Source organism: Monodelphis domestica, chromosome 1, assembly GCF_027887165.1.
Source record: "Monodelphis domestica isolate mMonDom1 chromosome 1, mMonDom1.pri, whole genome shotgun sequence".
Taxonomy (NCBI): Eukaryota; Metazoa; Chordata; class Mammalia; order Didelphimorphia; family Didelphidae; genus Monodelphis; species Monodelphis domestica.
In genome coordinates this window covers 718318274-718340967 of record NC_077227.1, presented here as the reverse complement: position 1 = coordinate 718340967, position 22694 = coordinate 718318274, and the positions used below count along the sequence as shown (strand labels likewise).

Sequence of the window (22694 nt, the reverse complement as noted above, 5' to 3'; positions counted from 1 at the left end):
TGTCATGAATTCTACTTAGAGTCTGCAGGTTTCAAGAGAATTATAAGAATGAGGACCTAACCTCTGCCCTTTCTCTTCCAGGTACAACAGATTGGCCAGAGAATGGACCCAGAAATATGCCATGTAAATGCCATGAAGATCTGACTCGTATTTACAAGTTAAGAAGTGAACCTCTCAGATCAGTCTCTTAGCTAAAACTCTGGGTTGTCCGCTGTTTACTTGATGTCATGAGCCATTCACAAGGAGTCTTCTACTCTGTGAACAGACTTTGGTTTCCCTCTCCCTTCTGTCTCAACGTGGCGGTACCACCTGCAGCCATTTGGCTTCTGACAACTTCATGCCTTTGATGCCAAATCAGTAGCCACTTTCATTTGCTGATTTTTAACCTGGTTCAAACTGGAATCCACCTTCCACTCAGACTCCCTCAGTCTTCTCTTGGAATGGCAGAAATGCACACATTCCTTCCTTCAGTCTTTCCTCAGGGTGGCATATGCTGTGCCCTTCAGGCTGCACAACAGGAGCTGAGTGGCTTCCTGATGAACTGTCCTAATAGAACCAAGTACTAGTTTGATGTGCCCAAGAGAGCCAGGCAAGATTTCCCCTAGTTTTCAGTTTACTGAAGAACTCTATCCAAAGAGGAATTCTGACCCCCAGAGACATTGCATGGAATTGGGAACAGTTTTGCAGTGAAATGAATTAGCAGCTGGATTTCCCATTGCCTCCAAGTAAAGGAGGAGATTGGGATTGGCCAGTCTTCACACACAGTAGTAATCAGTCTCCCTTTTTTAAAACTGAGAAGTGAGCAGGAGATCCGAAGCAGCTGTTGATACTGGCTAAGCACTTCATCTCCTCTCTCACTAATAGAATGACTACTCCTTGTAGTTTCACAAGGAAAAAAAAAATCATGAGATTTGGAAAGATTTAGGATTGTGTCATTTTAAGGTCATGGAAAAGGCTGAGGCCCTGCAAAAAAAAAAAGAGAGAGAAAATGTCAGAGGAAAGAGAGTGTTTCATTTGTCAGATAAAAAAAGTTAAAAGTCTGGCACTTTGGGAGAGAGACTTCTTTTGTAAATAAACCTGTAATTTTCCCTTTGAAATAATTTTTGAATTACTCAAAGGGGTAGCTTCACTTTTATACTCATTTCTGTTTTCATTCAGAAGACAAGGTTTGGAAACTGTCTAGGTCCTTTAGAAACCTCAGCAGGAATGGTTCATTGGGCATTTGGGCCCAACTAGCTTTCAGGTTTAAAATTTTTATTAGAGTTGGGATAAATGAAGAAGTACAGTATTGGTTGCCTTTATAGAGATTTGTGACTATTCTAGCAAGAAAATGAGTAGAATGGGGATTTTTTTTAACCTTAGCTAAACCTTCTCAAAGAGAAGCAATATGTATTATTTCAAAACTAAAGATAATGATTTATTTGTCCCTCTTCTCTCCTGGTTCTCAGAGTTGCTTTGCACTCCTTGGGTTACTCCGCAATAAAATAATATTTGGGGGTGTGCATGGGAGCTGAGTGACAGTGTAACTATGCAACTAGCAAATGATCCAATCAGGCAATTGCAGATTTAAAGAGAAGATAAAGGAAATGGATTTGTTAATCCCTGAACCTAAGGGCAGCTAATGGCTTTTCTGAGAATTGGCATAGCCATAGCCCAGAGACTCAGAAGTAGTAGTTAAAATTTTGCCAAAAGATTTCACAGAGAAAGCTGCTGAAGATAAACTCCTTGAAGAAGGAAGAGCAGCTGGGATGGGCTCCTTCTGCTGCTTCTTTGTTTGGGCAAGCCCCTGACCTAGTGTTCTCCTCCTATTGCCATCAATTGGCTTTTTCTTGTCTTAGATTTTCCATGCCCCTGGATTCTTTGCTATTTGCCAGAAATCACTCCTTTCCAGTCTTTTTTTTAAACTAACCAATAAATGAAAACTTTTAAACATATCAGGTATTAAGATTGTGCCATACACCATCATTATGGTGTTAGGATAGAAAAAGTCGTTATGAAGAACAGGGTGGCAAGAATAACATGGGGCTTGGAGCCTGTGGGCACTAACCATTTGATTATGCTTCGTCTTATATCAGAGGATCACAAAGCATTTCCCAGATATAACTTGTGTGTCATGCTGTGTAAGAGGGAGAAGATGGGATTGATTCCCATTTTGGTGATGGGAATACAGAGGCCCAGAGAGGGAAAGGTCTGGTCCAAAGCTACCCAACATAATGGGAGCCAAATGGAACCATAGAATGTTAGAGATAGGAGAAATTGTTAAGATCCAGTGTTCCAGTTTTACAAACAAGGAAATTGAGGCCTATAGAGCAGCTTGCTTGAAGTTATATAGTGTGAACTTATCTATCTAGTGACTACTAAAAACATCTTTTTTTGTTTTGTTTTTAATTTTTTTTTTTACCAGTTCAACCAAATTTTTAAAATGTCTTCCTTCTTCGCAGGAGGTCCCATGGGTAGTAAAAGAAATGAAATCAGGTCTTTGTGCTTTTCTCTTCCTCCAATAGCAACCTTTACTCAGTCTTTGCTGGTAGCTATTGGCAAGCCTATACTAGACTGTATATTCAGAAAGACCTGAGCTAGGGCTGCAGAGCACGCCATCTTTACCCCAGCCTGCCCAGCTGGCTCTTTCACTAGTAAAGCCACTAGACCTGTCTTCTTTCAAGGGCAAAAGCCATAGGATAGAGAGTACATGGGACCTGGGAAGTCATCTAGTCCTTCCTGCTTCTTTTACAGGTGAGGAAATCGGCATGAAAAAAAGCACATAAGATCAGGCCTAGTTCCATGGGGTGAAGTGGTTTAGTTTCCAAATGAATTGCGTCAAGTCCCACTGTGACTGCCAACTCCCTGCACTCAGGACCTCCTTCTAAAGGAAAAGACCCAAGTTTGCAATGGAATAGCCGGCTATGCTGTTTGTTTTCTCCTTGTCCTGAAGGTGTGGGGGATGGAGGAATTTTAATGCCCGAAGTCCATGTAGACTGGCCATCATCTCCACTGTGTTCCTAGAGGACCTCGCCATTTGGAATTCTCATTGCCATATGAGAGATTTATTGGGATCCTTGGATTCTACAGAAGGTGAATTTGGAAAATTGGTAAACAACCTTTTTTTGGGTGAGGACAGAGAAGAAAGAGGTGGCTTTTTGGATCAGCCTGACCAGAGAGGCATTTCACCAGGCTGCACTGCCCCCAAGGTCACCTTCTAAGCAAGCCACAGAACAGCTCGGTTCTAAGCTACCTCATCAGACTTTCTTAGGGATTTCCTTGAAAAGCCAGTGGAAGCCTTCTCAAAGTGGCACCTGGGCAGTTTCCAGGGCTCACTTGACAACCACTGGCATAGAAGTCATCCAGTTGCCAATGGGAATTTAGGAGGGGAGCTTGAAATGACCCAGATCTTCTCCATTCTCCAGGCCTCTTTATGAATCCACTTGTTTATGACTCGTTCTAGTTGTTTCAGTGTGTTTCCTCCCTAATAGTGCTGGAGGGAAGGGGTGGAGCAGTAGCTGACTTAACAGGGAGTGCTTAACAGCTGTGCCCTCTGAAAAAAACTGGAAATTGCAAGCCAGCCAGCCCTGGTAGCCAAGTACTACTGAGGTCCTAGGCTCCAGGTTGGTTGAAGACTCCTGTGGCCCAAGCTCAGACCCAAGGCAGATTTTTCTTTTTTAGAAGGTGCTTTTTTCTCCCACATCCATGTCAGAAATAGGACAAATAGTGGAGTACCTGTTAATCTTATGCATGGCAGTTTGCTAGCTTCAGTCCCAAGCAGGAAAGGTTTATGAAATATCTAGCAATCTGAAAAATGAACACATTTCTTATAGCTTCTTCAATTTCCTAAAAAATGAATGAGCCTCAAGATTCCAAGGATATTCAGCTACTTGCTGCAAGGGCCTCAGACTCCTGAGAAGTTAGCTCACAGCTTCTAAGGGCAAGAAACTTATGTTGGCAAAGACAGTGACAGGTTAAGACTCTACAGGGAAAAAAAAAAGACTCTACAGGAAAAAGGAATAAAGTATCTGTCCCTGGTGTTTAAAAAGAAAAGGATGAAAAGAATGACTAGCTCTGAGCTGCCATGAATGAGATTGCCAGGACCCCATTTGTTGAGTCAGCCACGTTAGAAACTACTTGGATTCATTCAGGCCTTTTTTTGAGCATCTCAGTGCTTGCAAAGCACTGGCTGATACTCCAGAGAAAGAGCTGGCCACCAAAGAGAGGCCAACCCTTGAAGAGTTTACAGTCTAGTTAGTTGGAAATTCAGGGCTCACACCTAAAGCAGTCTATAGGTAAAGTCCAAGATGAATGGCAAAGACCAGAAGTGTTGCTAGGGGGAGTTCAGTGTGAGAAAAGCCTTGTGGTGGAACTTGAGTTCAAATTCAGTGGAGAGTTAGTTACCTGTATAAGTGAAGAGCTAGAGGTATGGCCCAGGCCAAAGCTTAGAGTGAGAAATAAGCAAGATTTGTTTAGGAGACAGTGAGGAAGCTGCTCTCGTGGGAACGGATGATTCCTACTGGGGAGTCGTGAGAGGTGGAGGTCTTTGGGTTTGCTGGGGAAAAGCCCAATACAAGAGCCTTCAAGGTTCTAACCATTATTCCCTTGCCTTCTCTTGGCATAGCTAAGGAATATAGTAAAACTCTGATGTGTTACTGTAGGAAGAAAGGGAAAACATTAGAATCTGTTCACTTGTCCCAAATGTGTCTGTCTGTCTCTGGACTATGTATCAAGGAGCAATAACAATCCTGTTCAGGGTGTTGTGAACTGCACCTTCTAGCCATGGATATAGGAATAAATGGGGCAAATCAACTCAGCTGGGGAAGTCTAGCACTATTACAGGCTGGGCCAAAGTGTGCCAGCTGAAAGGTAACTGGTATAGATTGTGGAGGGCTATGGATTTTGAATTTGCATTTAAGAAAAACTCTGACATGCTAAGAAGTAGTTGTCCTTAAATGTCAGAAATTTTTGGTACATGGATCATGTTAAAGAACATACCAATATCAGGTTGTTTACTCTGCATTAAAATGTAAAATGTCAGAATGTAAAATAGGCTCACCACTGAACTCCTCAGTTTGCTGGAATTACCACCCCTTTGTGATTTTATTTCCTTTGGTGTTTGTGAGTCACCAGCCCACTATATATTTTCTTTAGATCTCTTTGTAACTGAAGACTACTCCAGGGAATTGGGGCAGATGTGTGCTCATTATCTGGGCTCTGGGCATCTATAAGAATCCCATGAAACTGGAAAGTCATAGGAATGTGGATCATCTTTTCTTTGGGCTGCAGAAAGGATTGGGCCACCAAGAAACAGTTTCCCCTTTTCTTGGGAGAGATCTGACCCTTCTTGGAAGCCCAGATGGACTTCTAAGGAAACTCAGTCTGCAGTCATTTGAAGCTGTCTTTGGTCTGCCTGTGGCTGTTGCCCAGAAGAAAGCAAGCAAGCCTCCAGTGGAGTTATACAGAACCATGTTCAAACCCAAGAAATCCTTGTCTTGTTCCTGGCGGTTTCCCTCTCTAGACTGGCTGGTGGGTTCCCCTTTTTTCTCCTCTCCACTGCCATCCAGTGCTCGTTACTGTTCAGACCATAATAGCCACTTACTATGAAGAGTTTGTGTCTTTTTTTTCCCCTCAAGATTGTGAAGAATTCATTTACTGAACCATACTTGCCATTTTCCGAGCACCATGTAGAGTGGACACAATTCCTTTTTAAGATAGGAAAAGCAGAGCCTGAAACGTCTCCAACCTCTGCAATACTGTGGCCACATGTTGGCTTGAGCAGGGAAACTTCATCCTGGAATTCTGCTGAAATATGATTTTATTGCTAACTGTGAACCTTCTGTTGATGCATAAGCTAAATAAACAGTGGTCCTTTCTTACTGGTCTTGCTGTGCCTTTCAAGAACAGCCTCTTTTCTGTTTCCATCTGGGTGTGTTCTTTGACTATCATGAATTGCATAGACAGACAGCTTCAAGAATCTCCCTTTATTGCCCCATCAGAACCATTGAAGATGCCTTTAGAATGAGCCAAGTAGTTAAAGAGAATTTCAAGAATGAAGTTGATCTAATAGGTTCAATTCTTGCCAGGTTAAATTTTGGGCAGTGGAAATGGAAAAATAGAATGAGAATTGTCTAATACTGGTTAGATAATGGAGGAGAAGGTAGAGTAAGAAAATAGACCTGAATCTACCCATAATAAATCAACAAATTTATGAAATCAAATGGGAATTCAGTTTAGACAGAGCATGAAATCCTAAAAAGCCTTTTGGCTTTAATATCCTTTAAGTGAGAATGAGCCAGCAAAAGACACTGAAGAAAAGATTTCTAGTAAAGGTGAGAAAAGTTTACATTGAGTTTGATTGTGGGTACCACATTTAAGACAGACATTGATATATTTGATGGTAGAATGATGGTAGATGATAGAAAAGGGGGACGAAAGTGGTGAAGGACTTTAGATCCATGCTTTGGGAGGTTTGATAAATTACTTCAGAAGAGAATACAGAAGGGACCTTATAATTGTGTTTTTAAAGGACTATTAAATGGAAAAAGACACATTTCTTCTACTTGGTCCCAGAAGTTCGAAAGAAGAGTAATGATTGCAATGAGGAAAAGAGGAAAATTTAGATTTGATGCAAGGAAAAATTTCCTAATAATTAGAGCTATCAAGAAGTAGAATGAGCTATCTCAGGAGGAACAAGTACCCCATCCTGTGGAGATTTGAAAGCAAAAGAGTGGTGATTACTTCTTGGAGATGATGAAGAGGTGATTCTAGTTCTGATGTGGAAACTTCATCCTGGAAAGAGGGCAATCTGTTAGAGGAGAGGCTTGTGCAGGTGGAGAAATTGGGAATAAGGCCACCTCTTCATATGAGATGAGTGAAGGAAGATCTAGGACAGTGATGGTGTACCTTTTAGAGATGGAGTGCCAGGTCCCATCCTCCAGACCAAGTGCTGTATCCAACCCCCCCCCCCAACAGAGGCTGAGTGCTGTGCCCTGCTCCCTGCCCTCTCCCCCCATCCTATATGGGAGAGGGAAGAAATGCTTCCATTGGGCTGCTGCTGGGCAGAGGGGCAGGTGAAATGAGGAATATCCTCAGGCATATGGAGAAGGGAAGGGGAACAGCTCTGTTCCAAGTCCCTCTGGCATTCTAGTAATAAACTGGCAGGTGACTGCAAGCATGCCATCTTTGGCATACATGCCATAGGTTCACCATCACTGATCTAGGGTGAAGGAGGTATCTGAGAGATAGGAAATGAAGAAGATGGGGAAGAAGAGAGACTTCACAAGGAATAACCTATAAAGATGAACTTAGAGTTGTGCCTTAAAATCTAGATTTAATTGGTCGCCAGGGGAAATCCCAAATAAAATACCCATGTCAGACTGGTATTTTATGGTAATTTAATTCATATAGAGGGAAGGAATTAAGGAGAGGGAAGGAAGGTGATATAGGATTTCTCTCACCTGGCTTGTGCCAGGGGGAATTTAAAAATCCCTGCTTCTAGGTCTCTGAAGATTAGAGGCTTCTAAGAAGATAAAGTTGGAAAGTAAAGGAGGGAAACTCAGCCAGAAACTCACCAACAAACCAGACAATAGCTTGTAGCCACACTAAGATACCGAAAGACTCAGCACGTTCCTCTCAGCTAACTCTCCACCGCCAATAAGGGAGAGTGTTTTTTTTAAGAGACTTAAAATCCCAAATATATAGACCTTTCACCCTTGTGTCTCCTCTAAACTTTCACATCTACCAATCACATCAAAGGCTTTCTCCAGGACTGCCCATACTTTTAATTCTCACTTTCTTTGATTAGATTATATCTTTTGAGTTACTTAACACTTTGTTGTTAAGTTCACCTTTTGTTAGTTATTTGGCTTTTTTGTGATTAACCTTTATAATTACTTAACACCTTTTTTGTATTAGGACACTAAAAATAGACTTAGCTTAATGTTCTAGCTTCACTATAAGGTGAGAACTAAGTACCTTTATTGTTCAATCAGGAGATTGCAACTTTATCTTCCCCTAAAGTAAGGTTTAAGTAGGGTGGAGTAATTTAAAGTTTACAAACCTTAATTTGTTTTTTTTTGTAAAATATAAGGTAAACTTCTTAGCTGAAATGGTGAGAAGAGGGGAAGTCATGAAAGGTTTAAAAAAAGGTTGCAAAAGTTTGGAAGAGCTATGGAAGGTGGGATAGTAAGTTGATAAGGAAGATATAGTTGGATTGTCTAGCAGCAGTGAGGGTTCAAAGTTATGTAACATAAGTCAGAAAGAGTACATGATTGTCTTCATCTTTTTCAGCAAGACATGTAGGAGTGAAGTTAGTGGATGGTGGGAATGAGCCTGACTGGGTATAATCAGTGAACTGATAAGGCATTTCAGAGAGGAGGACAGTGCAGTATTTTTTTTTAAAGCCCTTACCTTACTTTTTAGAATCAATACTGTGTATTGGTTCTAAGGCAGAAGAGTGGTAAGGGCTAGGTAATGGGGGTTAAGTGATTTACCCAGGGTCACACAGCTAGGAAGTGTCTGAGGCCAAATTTGAACCCAGGATTTTCTGTCTCTGGGCCTGGCTCCCAATCCACTAAACCACCCAGTTGCCCCCAGGACAGTGCATTATTGAAGTGGTTCATTTAGGAATCTGAATGGGGAAAGGAGGAGAGAATGGATATTGCAAGGGAAATGGACTAGAAGAGAATTGCAGGGTCAAGAGACTGGAGGGCACAGTGTGAATAAAGAGTAGGTTTTTGTAAGGAAATGTGGAGGAAGAGAAGAAAAGCTAATAGATTATGGTTAGATAAGGGGTTTACAGAATTTTTATACATGGAGGTAGTATATTTGTGAGTGATGACAAGATTAAGGATATGATCATCTTTACTGTATAGCTAAGGTGGAGGAGTAGATCATGAAAGGAAAGTAGGTTGTGGTACTGAGTGGTTAATGTTTGAGGGAGAATCATGTATGTTGAAGTCCCCAGTATGAGAGCAGAAGTTGAGAAGGAAGGAAAAATTGTGATCTATGTACTTAATTCATTGAGGAAGGATGGGAAATGGGGTGTGTGTGTGTGTGTGTGTGTGTGTGTGTGTATGGTATCTTAGGCAGTAGTGATCAAGATTTTGATTGGGTGGTAGATATAAATAGCAGGAACCTCAAAGAAGGAAAGGGAAATGTAAGATTAAAAATTAATATACAATATTCTAAGTATTGTTTTTATAAGATTTATTAATAATAACTTGAAGTAAAGGAATAAAAAGGTAATTATCTAACAAAATAAAACCACATGCCCACAGGTACCACCGCAGGAAGAGAAGAGAGAGAAAGGTGGAACTACACAGAATTTATGTCCTGCCTACGTCAGCACTTAACGACAGGAGGAGAGTGGGGTGCTGGGAAATGAAGTCCTAAGGTACAAGATTTCTAATTACATATTACTAAGTGATGGAGGAAGGAGAACATGGAAGTGGCAATGGGGAGCAAAAAGTGTTCCAACTCTTCCTCCTTGATCAGTGAGCTAAGGGGAAGGAATACTGGTGCAGCCTCTAGTCAAAAGGGTAGCCAGGGATATTGTGCCATCAGGGTAACCCAAGTTTCAGTAGGAAATCTATGCAGCAAATGTTGATGGTGGGCAGGAATGAGGTAGTAGGCTAAGGAGTTTTTGTCCTATAGGCCAGGAGTCCCCAAACTACAGCCTGCGGGCCACATGCGGCCCCTGAGGCCATTTATCTGGCCCCCATCGCACTTCTGGAAGGGGCACCTCTTTCATTGGTAATCGGTGAAACAAACACTGTATATGGCGGCGCTGCAAAGCATGGCATCACTCACGTACATATTACTTCTGGTGACATAATCCTTTGTGAGGCACCTTGTTCTGAGAGTAACTGAATGAGAACGAGGCGCCGTGTAAAGGATTATGTGGCTGCACAATGGAAGACGTCAGCATGGTGAGCGGTGATCTAGGGGAGGGGATTCCTCACTATGTATACTGCTACCCGGTATAGTGGTGGTGATGATGGTTCTGTGCAAGGTTTGACGGGACCATCACAGCTAGTGCTGCAGCCTCCGCTATCCCAGACGGTGGTGCGCAGATTTGTTCATAGTGTTTTTTTTTATTGTCTGGCCTTCCAATGGTCTGAAGGACAGTGAACTGCCCCCCTGTGTAAAAAGTTTGGGGACCCCTGCTATAGGCACATTTTTGAGTAAAGGAGTGATTATTAGGCAGCTCTACAAAGCTTGTGCTAGAGCAGAGAAACTTATGCTTAATATTGAAATATGGGACAGCAAAGGAGCTCTACAATGGCTTTGAGTTCAGTTAAGAGTAATTATTTACTACCATTGTGGGGATAAGGAAGGATACCTGAAGAAGAACAGAAATGGATATAGGACGAGGCAGATACCAAAGGGAGGGAAATGAAAACAGAAAAATGGAAGGAGAATGTATTTGGAAGAAATTAGGAAACCTGGGAGAAGCTCATCTTGGAAATGGTGAGTCTTTTTATTTAAAGACATTGGCAAAGTCTGTGTTTGGTGAGGTAGAAGGCATTTAGGTCTTAGCACATGGTGGTTTTCTTGGTGTTCTGTAAAGTGAATATAAAGATAATCATCACAGTGTGCAGGAGACAGATGGTAAGGATATGTAGAACAAATTAATTTCAGTATGATTTAGTTGAGGGTTGGCCCTGAGGTCAGAAGACTTAAGTTGAAGCCTAGTTTTGTGATCAAATTTCTCAGCTGTAAAATGGGATAATAATGCTTACACTTGCTTATCTCACAGGATTATTAGAAGGAGAGTGTTTTGTACACCCTAAAAATGGCATATAAATATTTTAGTTGACATTTCTAATTATCTTTAGAATTTCTGATGGACTTAAAATCATAAGAAGATTACAGTTACTGAAGTATCTTCAAAAAATTTGATGGGTTAACTAGTCTCTGCTGTGGAGAATTCCAAGCTATCCTAGCTTGATCCAGACTGGATATTTTCTCCTGGATATATTTCTTTTTCTGTGTTGCATTCTAATGATCCCCATTCACTGGCAAAAGTCATGGGTGTTATTGATCTCCAAGGTTCCATTCAGCTCAAACTCTACAGTATGCTTGAGCAGACAAATATGTAAAAGACATTTAGCTGATGGTTTCATGATTCAAAAAGGGAGGATGGGGGAGAGTGATGACTACTTCTTTACCTTCTAGTTAGCTAGTTTATATGGTCCTTGGAGAGGCTAGAAACAAGTTTATTGGAAGGAAATCTCAGTGCCAGGATTAAGTCTGGGCAAGAGAAGGACACAGACTAACTTTTTCCCTTTCCAGTACATTATAGAGAACTTTCTAGAATACCACATATTAGTACCTCAAGGTTCCAGTTTCCCTTGGTGGGGCGTCCTCACCAGCCTATCAGATGGCCAACAACAGTAGACAGTCTTTTTGAGGTGTTTTGGCCCAAAGCATTGGGAAAAAGTTGTAACCTGGTGACCAGCCTTCTAATGATGAACCCTCGAGATGACATATTTGAGGGTGGGGTGAAAAGGAGAAATACAGGTTACACAGTGAATCAGCAAAACCTGTAGAGCATTTATATAAGGGAACAAGGTTCCCACACTATTCCTTTCAATTTAACAAACATTAATTAAATGATTATTAATTAAATAAATTAAATTAAATTAAACACAAGGCACTCATTGTGTACCACAACTCCAGAGGACCTTACAATGCTACTCAGGAGAGGGTATGAAGTCACATTTTACAGGTAAGTAAATGCACAGTGTTTAAAGTAACATAAAATAACCCTAAGAAGGAGAAAAAAAACTAATGGAAGCAGAGGTATGGGGGGATCCTTTAAGGCCTCTTCAGTAGTAGGGGACAACTGAACTGTGTGTTGAAGGATGCAAAAAATTCTGGAGGAGTTCATCAGAGGCATCATCTGGAATAGACAGGGGAAATGGAATGTCATATATAGGGATCAACTCATAAGCCATATTAACTGGAAAAGAGCATGTGAAAGGGAGTAATGTGGAACAATACTAGAAAGGAAGATGGGAAACAAAGCACTTATACTAAGCCCTGTGCTAAATGCTAGTGATACTGGAAAAGGCCCAGCTTTCAAGGATCTCATGCTAAGAAAGGGAGAGGGGGAAGTTCCAAACAACTGTGTACAAACACAATGCAGACAGGATCAGATGTCTATCATTTCAGAGAGAAGGCACTAGATTTAAGAGGGACCAGGAAAGGCTTCCTGTGGAAGGTGGAATTTTAGCTGAGAATTGGAAACAGGAGAGTCAGAAGATGGAAATGAGGAAGAAGAGAATTCCAGGTATGAGAGAGAAAGTGAAAACGGAGAGTGGGGAGACAGTGTCTTCTTTGAGGAATAGCCTGGAGAGAACATCTAGGAGACTACTACCAATGGATCAGGAGTAAAAGGGGAAGGGGGAAGGGCAGCTAGATGGCCTAGGGGATTGAGAGCTAGGCCTAGAAATGGGATGTCCTTGGTTCAATCTCTGCTCAGACACTTCCTGTGTGACCCTGGGCAAATCACTTAACTCCCATTGCCTAGTCCTCAACACTCTTCTGCTTTGGAATCAACACACAGTATTGATTCAAAAGGTAAGGGTTTTATTTAAAAAAAAAACCACACACACACAATAGAGTAAAAGGGGAGGAGTAAGTATTCAAAGACTGGAGAAGCAGGAAGGGGCCAGGTTATGAGAGGTTTAAAAAGCCAAATAGATTTGTCCATGATCCTGGAAATCTGTGCTTAAGGAAGATCACTTCAGTAACTGAGTGATGGATGTACCAAAATGGGAGGGTGGCAGTGGCAGGGTTGAGGTGCAGAGAGGTGAAATCCACAAGAGATGCTGAAGAGAAAGGTGAAATTGACAGGAGATGCTGCAGAGGTGAAACTGACAGGTCTTGGCTTTAGTTTATGTGTTTGTAATAGCAAGGGATCCACAGGATCCTAGACTGAGCAGCATGAAGGATGAGAAGATGGTGTTGCCCTCTATGCCATATGGGTACTGCAGGAGTGGGGTGAGGAGGTAATGAGTTGTGCTTTGGATGGTGGGATTTTTGGATCTGAAAGAGGCTGTGTGTGGGTGATGGCTTGATGATAGCTTAATTATAGTTTGTGGAGGGCGTGAAGAGTTGAGGGGGACTCCCCAATTTAGCCTGCATCATTTATTCTTCAAATGACAGGAAGGAGGGGAGTGCTTGGGAGGTGGGGTGGGCTGGAGCTGTGTTTGGTCCTATTTAGTTTGGAAGGTCAGCCTCGGGATCAAAAGACCTGGGTTCGAACGCTATCTGGAACACTTGATTGTAGACCCCTGGGCACATGGATCCTGAAACCTCTCCTTACCCAGGCAGTCACCTTCGTGGTATAAGAAAAAGAAACACGAGCGCACAGGGAAATGGTGTACAAGCCTTTCAGAACTGGGGAAGGATATCATTGGGTCCGAGCGGGTCGAACCCTAAAAGTTAAGAGCCGGACGTACTGGACGTACCGTCTATGCCGGGGCAGCCTCGGACCTCTAGGGCACATGGGCCACCTCCTCCCGCCTTCCTCATTCCCAGCCTCTAAGCCCCGCCCATCAAGGCTCCGCCTCCACCCCGCCGAGCATGCGCTCCCACTCCAGGCTCCGCCCCCTTCCTCCTCTCCTCTTTCGTCCTCCCCTCGCGCCGCCGCCGAGGTCGCTTCCGGCCACCGGGGGCGGGGCCCGAACCGGAAGTAGCGGTGGCGGCGGTGGCAGCGAGTAGCAAGTATCCCAGAACCGAGTAGGAGTTCGTGTGGAAAGGGCCGGGGAGGCGTCATGGCCGTGAACCTGAGTCGGAACGGGTCGGCCCTGCAGGAGGCCTACCGGCAAGTGGTCACCGAGAAGTCACCTACGGACTGGTGAGGGAGGGGCAGCTAGGGGAGGAGCAGGGCGGGGAGGGGGCTCCTACATCCCGGCAGGGGTGGGGGTAAATGGAGGAAGGGGAGGGGAAAGGGAGGAGGGGAGGTATCGAGGCCCCTGAGGGAAGGGAGGGAGGGGATGAGGCCCGAATGAAGGGAGAAAGGAGGGAGGGGAGCCCAGTGTAAAAGGTTTGAGAGTAGAGAAGTGTATGTGGAGGGGTCTGCAAAGCCAAAAGGGTGCAGGAGTGCCTGTACTGAGGGTTTTAAGGGCTCATTGGGGAGAAGGGAATAGAGGAAGGGTTGGAGATGGTTCTCCAGAGGAGGAGAGAGAGAAGCCTGGAATTTGGGGAGAGGGTGGTGCTAGGTCTCGGCTTTAAGGAAGTGAGAGAAGCCTGGGTCTTTGTTAGGGGGCCAAGGAAGCTGTGACATAGGCTGCTGCTGTTTCAGGGTGGCTTTCTCCAGGCTTGGGGAGGTTCTCACCCACACACTCCCTCTACTGGGTGCTGGTGGTGCAATGGGTGTGTCCGCGGTGTGGCCTGTGGATGGCTGGGTGTGGGGAGGGGGAGGTTCTGACCCCATAGGCGCCCTACTTCCTTCTTTACCTTACTCACCAGACCTTCTGGCTCCTCTGAGAACCTGGGGAATGGGGGGCTCTATGGGGAGGTAGAGAATCTGGACGGTTCGCACTCAGGAGTCCAAGGCCTTGAGGCCTTCTCCTTGGCCGGCCTGCTGGCAACATTGTTGCCTCCTCGGGGAGGGGCCCAGCATTTATTGGAGCAAGAAGAATTCAGTTGGGACCTGTGGGCTTGGTTGCCCCTTCCCTTTCAGCTAAGGTGTCTCCGGCATCTGCACTCACTTGTCGGGTCTTTGAGCACTTGGCATTTGGGAACCAACCAAAAGACTTCATTTTGGGGAAAAGCTAGGTTCTTGTCTTCTGGCTGGTCTACACCATCTCTCCTTTCAGTTCCTAGGGAGCTTCCCATCGAATATCAGGTCTTTGGGTTTTCTTCTCCATTCCTCCTTGAGCTCTGTTTACAGCTGGAAAGGCCCTTGTTAGTCCAAGAAACCATCATGTCTCAGTGTCTTCTAATACTGGATAGAGCTTCAGGGTCTCTTCTTTTTTTTTTTTTAATTTTTTGAAACCCTTACCGTCCGTCTTGGAGTCAATACTGTGTATTGTCTCCAGTGCAGAAGAGTGGCAAGGGCTAGGCAATGGGGGTCAAGTGACTTGCCCAGGGTCACACAGCTGGGAAGTGGCTGAGGCCAGATTTGAACCTAGGACCTCCCATCTCCAGTGGCTCTCAATCCACTGAGCTACCCAGCTGCCCCCCAGGGTCTCTTCTATAGAACTGGCCAGGGAAATCAAATTCTGCATTCTGTGGGACAGTGGAGAAGACAGGGCCTGACTTTTTTTAGTGCCCTCAGTTTTACCAAGAAAAAAGAACATAAGTTTTTGGGAAATCAGCAAAATTATGGTTTTTGACCCCATAAGTCCTTACCTTCTGTTTTAGTATCATTTCCAAGAGGAAAGAGTGGCAAGGGCTAGGCAATTGGGATTAAGTGACTTGCTCAGGGTCACACATCTATCAAGTGACTTGAGTTTTGAACCGAAGGTCCTCCTGACTCCAGGCTTAGCGCTCTGCCCACTGTGCTACCCAGCTGCCCCTCAGTGATATAATGTTGCCAACTACATGGATGGGAGGTCTGTTTTTCATCTCAAAACAACAGGGTGACACAGTATATTCTATATGCTTTTACAAGTCAGCGATTTATGGGGTTGTGAAGTCTCAAGATCAGGAGCTCATCTCACAGGAAGGCGAACATTATGTGACACTTAGATCATCATTACTTTGTTAATGTGGCCCAGGGAGCTTCTTCACTGCACACACTTGCATTTGTTGCTATATATGGTCATTCTCCACTTTGTGCCCCTTCCCTTTTTGCCTAGATAGTTTGTTTCCATTGACCTGTTTTGAGGATTTCCTGTTATATTGGTAAGAAGCTCAGAAGAGAATATATTAAGGTTGACTAACTTGGTTGGAGGTGGTGATAGGGTCTTGGGACTGACTTATCAATATGAGAAGGAACATGGCCATAGAAAGAATATTGGGCTCAGTCAGAACCTGGGTTCAGAGCCTACTTACTCCTTTATTGGTTCTCTGACCTTAAGTCACTAAGCCTCACAGACCTTCAGTTTCCTCAACATCAAATGAGATTGGACCAAATGCTGGCTTTCCAGTTTGATGTTCTGTGCTTCTAGCACCAATTCATCCTGGATATATTGAGTTAATAAACATTTATTAAGCACCTGCTATATGCTAGGCATTGTGCTAGTAAACACTCTGTATGTGTGTGTCCATCTAATGGGGGAAGATAATACAAAAGGAAGATAAAAAAGGAGACAAAGGATCAGAGAAGTCTTCAAGTATTTATTTACTGCAGCCAGGTGAGAGATGAGGTAGCTGAGCTGAGTCCCGTCTTAAATGGAGGTTTGGAGCAGATGGTCCCATCCTCCTTTCAGGGATACTGAGGGTTGTGATGAGGTTTAGGAGAGTTCACAGGATGGCGAGATTATCTCAATGATGAATTTCCTGGGGTGGAGAAATCAGAGAAGTCGCAGAGTAGTATAGTCAGATGAGAAATGAAAAATATAGCTTGTTTGTAAGAATTTGTTTGCATAAACTTCAAGGTCTAAGGTTTGAAAAGAGATTTACAAATATTTTCTCATTTGTTCCTCACAACAATGCTGTTACGCTTTTATTATTCCCATTTTGCAGATGAGAAAATAGACAGCTTACTTGAACTTGTGTGGTCTCATAAGTGTATGAAGCCATTGGATTTAGGTCTTCCTGGCTCCAAGTTTAACACTATCATACCACATATCATATTTGTACTGTTTTTGTGTGTTTTGTTTTTTGACTTTTTTTTGGTAGTCTTAGTAGTTAGCCCTTGTTAGTGCCTGGTACATAGTGACACTTAAATAAATGCTTATCAACTTGACTCAATGGGACCAAATAGATGTAGAAAACTACCTCCTGTTCCATGAACAAGACTCCATCTCTTGGCTGTCTCCCACCCAGAATTCTTTCCATCTTCATCTCTGTGAAGGTAGATTAGAACAATCTTTTTATTTGGAGAATAATTCCACAAGTTGTAGCACAGGTACGTATTCAGGTTGAGTTGTATAAAGGTTCATCTTGTTCTGTCCAGAGATTTGGGGCTTCTGAGAATGTAATTATATCTTTTAACCATTATCTCCTACTCATCTAATTTTTGTGGTTGAAACCACCTTAGTAATTCTGAATTTCCTTAGTAAGTGTAGAGCAAGGTTGCTTAGCTCAAAGAGTACTTTTTAAACTTGAAGTCAATATTGGGAGATGATCATTTTTCTTTACCCTGACTTGAGGCTACTTAGGGTTAGGGCCTGAGAATATATAGGTCCCAGAAAATTAATATAACTACCAACTCTGGTAATTAAAAAACAGAAAATAGGGCAGCTGGGTGGCTCAGTGAACTGAGAGCCAGGCCTAGAGATTGGAGTTCCTAGGCTCAAATCTGGCCTCAGACACTTCCTAGCTGTGTGACACACCAGGGCAAGCCACTAAACCCCCATTGCCCATCCCTAACTGCTCTTCTGCCCTAGAACCAATACACAGTATTGATTCTAAGATGGAATGAAAGATTATATATAGGAAACAAAAACAAAACAGAAAATAAGCCTGGGTCTATCCCATCCTCCCCACCTGCCCCATGTCTACCTTGCCCTGGGTACCCGACAAGGACTTACTTGAAACCATGGATTAGAGAGGGAAATAGGAGTTGAATGATGGGAAACTGCAATATTTTGCTTGTAGACAGTTAAACACTTCTCAGCCCAGAAAGGCTCTGGTGCTAAGTTTTTACTATTCTAATTGAGGAAGAAAATTTTACAGTCAATTTTAGTGATATTCCTTTGACTTCTGTTTTCTATTACTTCTCTGTTAATGATTTCCAGATCATCAGCATAGAAGTGATATAGGCTCCTGAAACTGAGCATGTCCAGAAAAGAACTCATTTTCTTTAGCCCCAAACCTATCCCTTTTCCTAGCTTCCCTATTTCTATTGAGGACACCACCATCTTTCCAATCTCCCAGCTTCAAAATATCAGTCATCCTTGACTCATCCCCATACCTAGTCATTTATCCAGGCTTATGATTTAGATCTTCACAATAGTTTCCTTTCTTTTCACTCTCACCATAGTCATGCCCAACTGCTTTTACTTGGATTGTTGCACAGTAGCTTCCTAGCCTTCCATCTCTCTCATTCTCCCTTCTCCTTTCTTCTCTCTTTCCCTTCTCCTTTCTTCTTTCATTCTTCTTTTTTCCCCTCCCTGCTTCCTCAGCAAGCTTCAGTGACTATGATAAAATATAAAATGTCATTTAATGTAGTTTATGCTTGTGCTCCAGCCTACATTTCCAGATTTATTGCATATTTCTTCCCCTCATGCACTCTGTATTCTAGTTAAACTGGCCTGTTAGCGTTTTTTTGTGCATAATGTTACATCTCTTGTCTCCATGTCCTTGCACAGACATTTCCTCTCCCTCCCTCCCCCCACTTTCTCTCCCTCTTTTCCCTCTCTCCTTTCTCCTCCTCCCCTTGTCTCTCTCTCTCTCTCTCTCTCTCTCTCTCTCTCTCTCTCTCTCTCTCTCTCTCTCACACACACACACACACACACACACACACACACACACACACTCTCTCTCTCTCTCTCTCTCTCTCTCTCTCTCTGTCTCTCTCACATTGAGGTAGGAGTGGCATTGCATCTGTTGCTTGCAGACTCAATCATGAAAGCTGCTGTGCTGTGAAATTTGTTCCATCACCCACCACTGTCATCAGTAAGCAGCCATTAAGTGCCTACTGTGTGCCTGGCACTGTGCTGAGTGCTGAGGATACAAATGAAGGACAAAACAATTTGTGCCCTCCAGGAGCTCAGAGCTCTAATGGGGAAGACAACAAGCAAAAAAGGTGCTAAGTTGAAGAGGGGTTGGGAAAGGCTTCCTGTAGAAGACAGGATTTTAGTTGGAAATTAAAAGGCATGAGGAGGGAGAGCATTGTAAGTGTGGGGGATGGCCAGAAATGGAGAGTCTCGTTTGGGGAACAGCCAGGAGGTCAGTCATTGGATTGACATGGCGGGTGGTTGGGGGGGGCAGCATAAGAGGATTGGAAAGGTAGGAAGATTCTAAATAATGAAGGACTTTGAACACTATTTGATCCTGGAGTAGTTGGGAGCCACTGGAATTTATTGAGAAGAGTCATGTAATCAGACTGTGCTTTAGTGGCTGAGTGCAGGGTGCACTGGAGTGGGAGGAGACTTGAGACAGGCAGACCCCCCCAGCAGCCATTGCAATAGTCCTGGTGTGAGGTGATTGTGGGCTGGCCTAGGGGTAGGGGTAGTGTCAGAGGACATGGTGCACAGGTGAAATGGGCAGACTTTGACAACAGCTTAGATATGGCAGGTGAGAGATCCTGAGGAATACAGGCTGACTTTTAGAGTGTGAGTTTGAGGGATGGGAGGATGCTGCCTTCGATAGGAGTAGGGAAATTGGAGGGTCAGGAGTTAAGAGGAAAGATAATGTTTTGAACATGTTGAGTTTGAAATGTCTGTCCCATTGGAGATGTGTGAAAGGCAGATGGAAATGTGAGACTGGAGGTCAGCAGAGGCTTTAGGGCAGGACAGGCAGATTTGGGAATCATTAGTATAGAAATATGGGAATGGGGATCTGATGGAATCGGCAGGTCTAGTAGTATTGAGAGACTACAGAGGGCCCAGGACAGACCCCTGAGGGACTCCTCTGATTGGAGGAAGGGACCTAAAGGAATATTCAGCTGAGGAGGCAGAGGAGTGGCAGACAGGGAGGAGAGAAGGTGCCCTGAAAACTGGAAAGAAGAAAAGATGAAGGAGGATGTGAGGCCTAAGACAAGGCCATTGGACCCCAGACTGTAAGGAGAGTGAGATGGAAGTGGTGGCAGGAGATATAAAGCACAATCGTCTGTGATGGTGTTTGTAGGTAGTAGAGAAGGTGCTGGTAGACAAGGGGAGATTGAAAATAAGTGATAGCATAGTGGGGATCTGTTGGAGGAGAGAGGGTGGAATGGGGTCACCTGGCCAGGTAGAGTTTGCCTCGGTGAGGAGCAAGGTCACTGCCTCATGTGAGACAGTAATGAAGGAGATGCCTGAGTGATGGGAGACAAGGAAGAGGAGAGAAGAAGGCGCTCCTGGGGAATGGACGGAATATTTCTTGTAAAAGACGAGGCCAGGATCTCCTGTGAGAGAAGAGGGAGGGGAAGTTGGACCGGAGTGGATTAGGGAAGTCACAGGGTCGTAGGCTTGCCTCGCAGCACTGAGGGCTCAGCTAAAGTTGGGTAACAAATTTGTGGTGAGCTCAGGTAGAGTAATGTCTCCACTTTTGTTCCCTAACATGTGCAGATGGTAGGAGTGATCCAAGATGGAGGCTTGGTGGGGTGATAGTTGAAGCTAGGGATTCAGGAGAAGGGGACAGAGCAGAGTTGGATTGGTTCACCAGGGATCCAAGCTGGGCAAAGAGGAGAGAGGTTAGTGCAGGGAGATGGCCTGAAGACAATTGAAGACAGTGCAGATACAGAGGGTAGAGGGAATAGATCATAGATAATTGGGCACAAGGCCAAAGGTATTACTCAGTGTGAGGATGCTGTGTCGAAGGTTCCATTCTGCTTCCCAGAGGAGGCTGTAGGTGGGGTCGGAGACATGTGCATGAGATGGAAGGCAAATGATCACATGGGAGGCCCTGTTCCTACATTCCTCTTCCCTTTGAGGGCTGGAGATTGGGGAAGAAACAGCTCAGAGATGGACACTGAGCCTGCAAAACTGGAGGTAGGAGATGCCCTGTGCTGGCACAGATGGAGATTGGGATAGTCACGGCAGGAGATGGAAGACAGCTCTCTCATCCTTATCCTGAGATGAGGTGGCTCAGCAGGAAATGGAAGTCATCTCTTCACACACCCCCACCCCCCAACCATGTCAATTTCCCCCTTAAGGCTCCTGGGTTCTCTTCCTCTGCAGTCTCTGGCACCAAATATAATGTACAGTGCAAGCATCTCAATTTAGCAGACTGCACCCCTGGCGGCTTAAGGGCCTGTTCCTTCTATACTCCCTCCCTGCCCTTTTAGGATATTTCTGTCTTTGGGGGATCTCCTGGCTGGGGCAAAATCCCTTAGCCTAGACACCTTATTTCCAAAAGCCTGTTGATATCCTATCAGCACCTCAAGGTGGTTTGCCAACACACTTTGCCTAAAATAGGACCTTTGAACCTAGTTCTAAAACTCAGTTCCCATTTTTGACTTCCCTTTTTTTGCTGTTCTTATAACCATTTGCCTTGTTACTCAAGTTGAAATATTAGAGACATTTTGACTTCTCTCTGGTCCTTGCCTCCCATTTGTAGCCAGTCACAAAGACTTACTGATTTTTCCTTTGGGATATTTCTTGACTCCATCCTGTCTTCCATTTTCACTGCTACCACCCTAGTAAGGAAGGCTGGGTAATATAAAGGATAGAACTCTGGACTTGGAGTCAGGTAAGAAAGGGGATTGAATCTCACCTCTGACACTGTGTGACCATGGGAAAATGAAAGAACCTCTGCGTCTGTTTCCTATTTCTGAAAAATAGGAACCAGACTTATAGTGCTTCTCTCCCAGGATTAGTATGAGAATTGGTAATGAAATGAGAAGCTGTGAAATGCTTTATAAACCTTAACCTTTGAGGCCTGTACACTGTATGTTTAGTTTACCATAATAAATATAGTAATAATAAACAACTAAAACTCCTTATTGGTTTTCCTGCATCAAATCCCTCCCCATTTTAGTCCTACAGCCTGCTACTAGACCTCTTGTTAAAAGGCCTCTTTGACCAATTGGTTCATTCTCCTACCTCAGAACCTTCCAAAGTGTCTGAAGCTTGACTTTCAAATCCCCCACAATCTGGCTTCAAGCTGTCTCTTCAGCACCCTGGGCAGGAGCTGGGAGGTCCTTTCTGCCTTCTCTCTTACCACTCCTAGATTATTCACTGACCCTGGATGTGTCTTTCACTCTCTTGTCTCATTACTTTGACTTTTCTTCTTTGGGGGTTTTAGTTTCCTCTTGATCCTAACTCAGGGGCCTCCCTCTCTCCTATAAATCCTTTTCCTACTTTAGACCCCAGCTAGTCTCCTCTGTGAACTTTCCCAGATTTCCATGTGTAGAGCTGTTCTGTTACTGGGAACAAGAAGAGTAGTTTAGCCCAAGCCTGGGGCCTTTGGGGATTAGTGGGAGGTAAATTTGAAGAGGTATAACAGGACCAGAGAGTTATCTCAGAAAGAAGGTTTGGTGGCAGCTAGGTGGCTCAGTGAGCCAGACCTAAAGATAGGAAGTCTTGGATTCAAGTATAGTCACTTCCTAACTATGTGATCCTGGTAAAGTCACTTAACCCCTATTTTTTTCTGCCTTGGAACCATTATATAGTATTGATTCTAAGATGGAAGGTAAGACCTAAAAAAAGGTGCCGGGTGCTACTAGATTTCTCTTGGAGTTAGCTTTGAGGACCCAGCCCTGCTGGAGCAATCTTTTAGCCATCTTGGAGGAGTGAAATATTTGGCAGCAGCAGACAGTGCTAAGTGAGGTGGGATGATTTGAAATAACAGCCTTTCTCTCCTGTTTCCTGTGGGTCACTAGTCTTTATTCCCACCTGGGTAGCTGAGAGCCTTTTGTATTTTGTTTCAGCCCTTCCAGTATTTCCTCTGGTTCTGTTTCCTTATTAACTTGATCTACTGCATCCTGTCTGGTCTGCTTTCCCTCC

The 22694-nt window shown here is 43.9% G+C and overlaps 2 protein-coding genes across 4 annotated transcripts in view; both read left to right on the top strand.

Moving 5' to 3' along the window:
* UBE2D4 (ubiquitin conjugating enzyme E2 D4 (putative)) overlaps positions 1–5860 on the top strand; it is a 45424-nt gene extending 39564 nt beyond the window's left edge. For all 3 annotated transcript variants that reach the window (XM_007477566.3, XM_001376616.5, XM_056812095.1), the window contains one exon: positions 82–5860. In XM_007477566.3, coding sequence (XP_007477628.1) covers positions 82–127 — 46 coding nt within the window. In that variant the 3' untranslated portion in view covers positions 128–5860. The remainder of the gene's footprint in view (positions 1–81) is intronic.
* A 7720-nt stretch (positions 5861–13580) lies between these two features.
* Positions 13581–22694, top strand: part of DBNL (drebrin like) — a 33812-nt gene continuing 24698 nt past the window's right edge. The window contains exon 1 of the mRNA XM_007477565.3: positions 13581–13849. Within this exon, the coding sequence (XP_007477627.1) occupies positions 13767–13849 (83 nt within the window). The 5' untranslated portion in view covers positions 13581–13766. The remainder of the gene's footprint in view (positions 13850–22694) is intronic.